This window comes from Tamandua tetradactyla, chromosome 23 (genome assembly GCF_023851605.1).
Source record: "Tamandua tetradactyla isolate mTamTet1 chromosome 23, mTamTet1.pri, whole genome shotgun sequence".
Lineage (NCBI taxonomy): Eukaryota > Metazoa > Chordata > Mammalia > Pilosa > Myrmecophagidae > Tamandua > Tamandua tetradactyla.
In genome coordinates, this window is record NC_135349.1 from 46,511,165 (window position 1) to 46,519,389 (window position 8,225).

General features: G+C 52.1%; 1 protein-coding gene across 9 annotated transcripts in view; it reads right to left on the bottom strand.

Annotated features, from left to right (window-relative positions):
• CIITA (class II major histocompatibility complex transactivator) overlaps positions 1-7,905 on the bottom strand; it is a 51,396-nt gene extending 43,491 nt beyond the window's left edge. For 5 of the 9 annotated variants that reach the window (XM_077141812.1, XM_077141811.1, XM_077141810.1 and 2 more), the window contains exon 1: positions 7,405-7,905. In XM_077141812.1, coding sequence (XP_076997927.1) covers positions 7,405-7,726 — 322 coding nt within the window. In that variant the 5' untranslated portion in view covers positions 7,727-7,905. Of the gene's footprint in view, positions 1-210; positions 7,036-7,404 lie in introns of those variants that run through there. The other 4 variants (XM_077141813.1, XM_077141816.1, XM_077141814.1 and 1 more) reach the window with 1 other exon arrangement.
• Between the last annotated feature and the right edge of the window lie 320 nt (positions 7,906-8,225).

Below are 8,225 nucleotides of genomic sequence, written 5' to 3' on the forward strand. Positions count from 1 at the left end.
AGGTACCTGGCCGCACTTGAAAGCCCCTCGAGTGGAAGGAAGAAGCCAATGGCCACTGCTCCCAACAGCCTCTCCCCAGCAGGACAGAAACCCCTCTGCCCATCCCTGCACCCCACTTTGGAAGGCATCTCTGTTTACCTAGGATGGCAGGGACCTCTCTCTAAATGGAGAAGCATTCTCAGCCCAAACTTCCTCCCTCCACCTTTTTACCTTGGGGCCGGGACAGGTAGGACTCGGCATTATGTGGGACCAGGCAACGCATGGTGGGCAAATGCAGCCGGGCAGCCACTCCACAGGCAGCCCCTCCTGGTGCCCTCAGCCTACCCAGAGATGCCTTCGGATGCCGGGTTTGGAAGTAGGCAGCCTCATCACTTGCTCTCTTTCTACACCAGTTGGGAGCCGGCCAGCATGCAAAGGAAGCACGCGAGGGACCAGCAGAAAACTCTACCCCGCTGTCAGGTGGTGTCAAACTCAGTTTTTTTGTCTAGGCGTGCTCTAATTTGTCCATGCTCCCTTAAGCCCTCCCGGTGCTGCAATGTTAGTCTCAGTTCCTTATTGTGAACCAAATTGGGTGACCACAGAAGGTTGTGAGTTGTCTGTTGGAGGGACCTTTAACACTCTGCCGTTCTGAAATGACAGAGACCGCGGTGGAGACAAACGTGTGCCTGTCTCCAACACCTGCAGCCCTCTGCAGGATGGAGTCAGAGCCACAGCTCCACAGATGCCTCCAGACAAGCTGAGAGCCCCTGCTGGAGACCCCTCCAGCCCCCCATTCCCAAGGCAAATTGCCCTGAATGGGAGATGATGAGTGGTTCACCCATCAGTTTTATTCCAAGACATCAGATTAAAACGTGAATGACATGTGAGAGAGCGTTACCTGAAGCATGGAACACTTCTAGCCAGATGGTGTAGAGTGACACACAGTGTGACACTAAATGACATTGACTTACACAGAGAGAAAGTTAGTGCCTTTTCAAGTCTCTGACCATCTTCCTGATGGCATCGAGGAGAAAGTTTCCAGATGGAGCTGATACAACTTTAGCAGTTTTCTAAAGCACCATCTCCCCATTTCATGGAGAGCAGCCCTCCAGCCTCAGGGCTGCAGTAGGCAGGACTCACTTCTGGTAACCTTCAACTTGAGGCATTCTTTTTCGTTTATGGTGGGACAGAAATAAACTTTCCTCTAAAATACAAAATTGAGTAAAATACTGAATGATTTGAAAATAACTGTTAAGTCAATAATAGGTGGTAAAAGAAAAGGCAAGGTACCGAAATGAGTGAAGTTTGGCAAACAATGAGTTAAAGGCCTCAAGCATTTTTACTAAAAGAGCACTGGACTAGGAGTCCAAAGAGCCCGGGGCTAATCCCTGTTGTTGCTAACAGGTGCATGACACCTCACTGCACAGCCCTTGTCTGGGCCTCAGTTTCCCTGGTATGAAAGGAAGATAATAACGATTCCTATCTTTTTTGTGTGTGTGTGCTGATTATTTTGAAGCCCTCACTGTTTTCAGAAGTCCCTGGGGAGAAGTACACAGACAAACGAGAAACACTAATAGTCAGTTTGAAACAGTCTTGCTTCGTTAGGTTAACATACTTGGTGAATATTAGAATCCCGAGAAACTGCATCTTCTCATGACCTGCTGTCAAGGGACAGGAACCTTCTGTTGCTCAGCTGCCACAAGGCCATAGATGGGTGTCCCTTTCTGTTCTCAGGGGCCACAAGCCCCGATGCTTTCTCCTCTTCCCCACGGTTGGGGCTGTTCTGAATCTGCTTGGTGTCAGGACAGAGTCTAGAATCAGAGTCAGCCCTGCCTGGGGGGCACCCAGCCACCGCCATCACCTCACACCCAGGCGAGACGAGGGCAGGTTACTGGTTGGTGCATGCTCGCCCTGGCCCCCTCCAAGCTCATACTCTACTGGACCCGAGGCTTGCCCAAGTAGACATTTGCTGCGTAAGGTAGTGACATGTCCCTGCCTGTCTGATGACAGAGGCTGCAGAGTGGCACAGGGAGGGCAGAGGGACCAGAGAGGAGCCTGGCCACCCCTTCGCTGGGAGCCGATGAGGGTCTGAACTTCAGCAGAGGCAATGGGGATGGCGAGCAGGGAGAATGGGCCACCGGGTGGCGTCAGGGCAGAATGACGAGCCTCTAGGGCTGGGTGGATGGGGACAAGGGCGGGTTGAAGGGGTGCACTAGCCCCCGACTTCACTGCTGCTCATGAATGGTGGTGACTGCTCTCATGAGTTCAGTTCTGTTTTGGAGAAAGTCAATTCTTTTCTGATTGAGGGGCTCACTTGGCATCATTGAAGCCCAGCCTTGCCCTAGGGGACCAACTTTCTTCATCTCAAGTCCAGGGCCAGTATGGTGAAGACCTCTAGCAGCCAGGGGATACATTAATAAAGTTGTCCTCTGCCGAATCCCAGAGAACGGAAAGGGGAGGAATTTCACCTTCCAAGAACCAATGAGCTTTGGAGGAAACTTGCCATTCCTTGCTGCAGTTTCCTGCCTGCAGTTTCCTACGTTTGAACCTTTGCTCAAACAGTGGCGCCTTCCAGTTTCAGGATGGGCTGACCTGTTGCTCTATATTTTAGCCCACCTTCAAGGCCCTCGTTCCCTCCCTCATCACCCTTCCAGCTAACGATCACCTTCTGCTTTATTCATTTTTTTCAAAACTCGTTGGCAATAAATCATAAGCTTCCTATTTCATTAGCGTAGCTCCCTCTGTCTGTGACGAGGTCATAAGGTTAACATGTGGACCAGGTCTTTTTCTTTTCTTACAACTCCCTGGTGCCTAGCCTGGAGCTGAGCATTTAAAATGCATAAAATAATGGGTAGGAAGACAGATAAATAAGTAGATACATGAATTTATAAATATGAGAGTAACTAGGAAAGTTGGTAAATTGCTAAGTCGACCTAAGTAAGTGGGTAGGTGCGTCGCTAGGTAGGAAGACCAGGTGAGTTTGAGGGTAGGCAGCCAGGGAGATGGGCAGGTGGCTGGGAAGACAAGCAGCCAGTAAGGATGGAGACAGTTGGGCAGGTAACAGCAACAAAAACCAGAAACCACCCAGGCTTGGAGACTAGCCGCGTGTGGAGGAGGCCAGTGGTTGCTCCTGGGAAAACCCATGGGGAAGTGCCAAGTTCCGGCTGCAGGTACTTCCCCCTCTGAGGTTTCTGGCGGATGCTGGGGGGAATGCAGCTGGATTGGCTGGGAAGCAGCCCAAGGGGAGAGGCCAATTGTCCTGGCTGCCCATGCATTGCCTGCCAAGAGGCAATGTACCAGAACAAGGAGCTGTTCTTGGGAAAGGACGCTCGAGGGAGGGACGGTGCAGTACTGAAGCCTTGCAAGCCTGCACCCTCCCCTCTTCCTGGTCCACCGGTTTCCCTCATCGGAAGGGCTAACATGGGAAGCCAGACGCTGTGCGATGCTCCTTCCTTTCCAAAAACTCGGGCACCATCCTAGAGGGAAACTTTTGTTTTCTGGTTCCTAGAACAGCGTTCTCATATGGGTCAAACTCCACATCGATAAGAACATAAGGCAACAATTAAGCAAACTAATGCCAAAGAGAACAACAGAATATAAAACCATGGCAGGGATGTCCTCCAGCCTCTGAGAAGGCTTGCAAGAGAGGTCCGGCCACATGTGACCTTCTGTTCACATGCCCAAGGCTGGCTGGGTCTGTCCTCACCGCCACTCCCATCACCTCTCCTCATCCTCCCGCTCAGGTCAGGTTCTGTGGTTGCCTCCGACATCGGTGCGAGGCTGCTGAGTCCGAACTAAGCTCTCCCGTTGCTGGGAATGTATGTACTTTACATTGGATGACGTTATCGAATCCTCTTAATAGTGACTCTGGGTACTGTTCTCACCTCTAATTTATGGATGGGGAAACTGAGGCCGAGGGTTTCTAGGAAGCTGGAATCGGAGAGCCGAAACAGATGCTCGGGCTGCCTGTGTTTTGCTTTGAGTAGATTTCCAGATATTCATTGGGGCCCTCAGTGAGATTGTTTTCTCAGCATCCCACCTCTGAATTATTTTCCTGTTGTCCGGTTCTCCCTGCTATCATCCCCCTAACTCTCTGCCCCCCAGAATGGTCTGATGTTTAATCAGTGCCCACCTCACGCCAGGCATTGCCCTGTATAGTTTCCCAGCTTCCATCTCATTTAACCCTCATATAGCCATGGAGGTTGATAGCATCACCCCCATTTTAGAGATGAAGAAACTGAGGTTCACAGTAGTTGAATCATGTGCCCAAGGTTGCATGGTTTGTAAGTAGCAGAGCATGGCCTCAAACCCAGAACTGTCAGCTTCCAGCCTGGCTCTTTTTCCTTTGCTGCTCATCCTAACTCTTGCTTCTCTGGCCTGCAATTGCACTTCTAAGCACAGTCTTTGTCCACCACTGACGGCCCAATGTTTGCTCTGATTCCCAGGGATGCTGTCAAGTTACCTTCAGGAGAAGGACCTTGACTCTAGGGCCAAATCTGGGCTGGCCAAGGTCGTTTCTCCAGAAGTAGACTTTCTGCACAGTTGCAGCTGAGTAGCTGCAGTATCTGAAGATGCCTTCTGAATCATCAAGGAAGTTTCATTTTGAAGATCGTCAACACATGTTGGTAGATTTACAGTATCCCCTTGGGTTGTTTAGAAGAAGTAGCCAAGCAGAAAGTACTGCAGTGGACCTGGACTCGTGAGACTCAGTGCTATTCTTCCGAGGCTGTGCCCTTTAATGTGTGAACAGAGGCAAGCTACTTAGCCCCTCTGGGCCTCAGTTTCCTCATTTGTAAAGTGGGAATACTATTTGTACCTGAACCATGCATGCATGCATGCACCCATTCATCCTCCCTCCTTTCATCCATCCATCCATCCCTCATTCAACAGATACGTTTGCCCATCTACTATGTGCCAGGCAATGTGCTAGGAATTTGGGATGTATCCATGATTAAAACAAAGATCCCTGCCCCCATGGAGCCTATGTTCCAGTGGAGGAATCAGATATAAATAATAAACATAATGTAAAAGTTAGATATATGGAAGATGAAAAAAAGTAGATCTGGGCAAGGGGACTCAGGAGTCTGGAGGGGAGAGTTGCACGTGTAGATGGATTGGTCAGGGTGGGTCTCATTGAGAAGGTGGCATTTGAGGCAGGATTTGAAGAAGATGGGGAGGTTGGCCAAGAGGACATTAGATGAAGGGCACCCCAGGTGGTGGGGAGAGCACATGCAAAGCTTCTGAGGCTATCTAGAAAAAGAGAGTTCGAGGTAGAGGAAAAAGGATGTGCAAAGGTCCTGAGGCATGAGCAGGTGCCAGGCATGCCCAAGGAGCATCAAGGAGACCAGTGTAGCTGGAGCAGAATGAACCGAGTAGAAAGAACTAGGGGATGAGGAGGGTCAGATCATGGATAGTCTTATAAGCAATTGTCCAGATTTAGCTTTTTCTCTGGTGAAATGTGGAGCCAGGGGAGGGTTGGTATGGAGAGCAGAGAGCCAAGAACATTATAGGATGTTGTGAGAGTAACAAAACCCCACATGGTTGATATCCTTTTCAGAACCCCCATTGAAGCCAAAGTCAGTGGCCTTTATTTACAGACTGCATGATTCTCTTGCCTTATTCTCCCTTTCCCTCTGGAGCATGAGTCCTCTAGCTCACCTGGACTCCAGAAGCCCACCTTAGTCAAGCCTTGCCGCCTAGGAAGGCAGTTTGGCCTGGAGGGCAGAGAGAGGGAGCAGGTAAAGGAAGGGATTTGTCTGGCTCTGTCTCCCAGCCCCCCGAACGTGATGTCACTCTAGGCCCAGTTCCACTTTCTGGAGTCACGTGGGATCAGAAATAAAAATAATACATCCCCAGGGAGGAAACAGAGTTAAATAACAGGAACCACCACTTGCAGTGAGAGAAAGGGAGGGAGAAGGGGTGTGGCTGAGGTGTCAGGCAGCAGTCCTGTGGAGGGGTGAGGATGGGTGTGTGTGTGTGTGAAGGGGTTTCAGGAAGAAGGGAAGGCTCTGCCCCCCGCCCAGGATGGCATCACCGGGGAGCATCTGTGCCCCCATCGAGACGCCCCCATCGAGACCCCCTGTCACTGTTAGATCCTTCCAGATGGCAAGGCGCCTTCCCCCTCCCCTGTTGTTAGAACAGGAGCAGCGGAAGGCGTGTCCAGGAGACCCAGGGCTACCTCTTGGGTGAGAATTTAACAAGCAGAGCTAACTCCATAGGAGCTTAGATCTAGGGAGAAGCGTGGTTTTTTGATGCTGTTGTTGTTTTGTTTTGTTTTGAAGAAAATCTGAAATGCCCTGGTCAAGGCCACCAAACGGCTTGTCACTACCTCCAGGCCAAGTTGAGGCATGAAGGATTGTCTGCTCCACCACTGCCCAGCTGGGGCCATTTCCTAGCATCCCTGGGGGCCTTTTCTTTATGTGTTGAGTGAGCCTGCAGATCACAAATGGGCTCACCCACCAGGGGACCTTTGGAGGATGGAGAAATGCGATGGAACCCAGCCTGCGCTAGCCGGCAGGCAGCACAAACTCCACAGATGCTCCTCATGGTTATTATCCTGAGTTACCCTGAGCCTGTGTGGAGACCAAGAAGGGCTAGAACGTACAACCCCAGGCCATAAAATTGGCAAAGCAGGGAAGAGTTGCAGAGACAATGAGGCGGACCAGAGGCGCCTGTCGTTTGCCACAAAGCAAGGACCTCTTGGTAGCTGGGAGAGAAAGAGGACCTAAAATGCTTGAGCCAAAGATATGAGTAGAAACAAAGAGGAAAGTGGCGGCTTATTTTTCTGATTTAAGCTGCATAAAGGGTCAACAATACTCTTTAAAAATAACACACTTTCTCCACCTCAGCTGGGCCCCAACTCCCCCCCACTACACACCTCCCTCCTTCCCCTCTCTGTCTGCCTTCTTGTCTCTTTCTGTGTCTGTTTCTCCCTTCCTCTCTCTCTCCCTCTGCCTGTCTCTCGGTTCCTGTCTCTGTCACACACACACACGCACGTACAGGGGGTCCCCTGCTCTCCAGCTCTTTGGCTCCTCTCCACTGCCCCCTTTTCCTCCATCTTTGAACCCCCCCCCCGTCTCCCCCACCCGACAGAGAGCCCCTTGAAGGCAGGGGGCTGCTTGGCTCATCTCTGCAGCCCCGGTGCTCAGCTCGATGCCGTATCAAGGGGCCGTGGAGAGTGAGTGGAGCAGGCATTTCGTTGCGGGCCTCTGGAATGGTTTTCTCTGAAGCCGGGTGGGAAATACAGCCGATGCCTCCAGCACACCCAGCCGCAGAGATGGGGTTCTCCGAGCGCTCGGGCTCCCCGGGAGGCCACGGTTCCTGTCCAGCCCTGCCTTCCCATCTCGGGACAGGGATGATCGCACTGACTTCCCTTTCAGCAAAGAGGGAAAATCCCAGACCTGAGCAAAGGGAATGCCGACTTACCGCAGCGGGCGGGCGAGCTGGGGACGCTCTGGGCCTCCGGGGTGTGCAGCCCACTCCAGGCCCAGCTCTCCGCCTCCGGGGTGTGCAGCCCGCTCCAGGCCCAGCAGCAGGAGGCTGGGGCCAGGTCCCCTTTCTCCAGCAGGGTCAGGGAGATCTTCCTGGCCAGAGCCTCGCAGTCGGGCTCACGAAGCAGGGCGTGGTGGTACTCCCTGGACAGGAGCTCCTCCTCCAGCAGGTTGTCCAGGAGCGCCTGCACCTGGCCCGGCCGGCGGCCGGACAGCAGGGCCCGGACCTGAGTCAGGATGGCCTGGAAGTGGTTCATGGCCGCGCTCGGAGGCAGGACGGGTGGCCCCGGGCCGGAGCCCAGGATCTCTGCTCACCCAGCACGCAGCATCCAAAACATGAAGTGAAAAACAGGACGAGGGAACCTCTGCAGTTTATTCCTTCTTAGGAAGATTTCCTCATTTGTGCTGTAGGGTTGGGGTGTCTGATGAATGGATAGAAATCAGTTCTCAGGCTGACTCAGGTCCTGCACACACTCGTTGGGTACCACCTCTGTGCATCCAATCAAGGATTTGCTAAGAGGAAGAGAACTTGCCCCTGCCAAGGATTTAGGATGTGATAGTCTTGTTCAGAGGTTTTATCACAGCGAGAAGAAGGTATCAGGGCATGGAGGTTAGGCGGGTGGGTTAGGGGCTACCCGGTTTGAGGTCAAACCCTACATCGACCACTCACTTGTTATGTGACCTTGGAAGTGACTTCACCCTTGTGAACCTCCATTTCTCCATCTACAAAAGTAGAGTGAAAATAACAGTACTTTC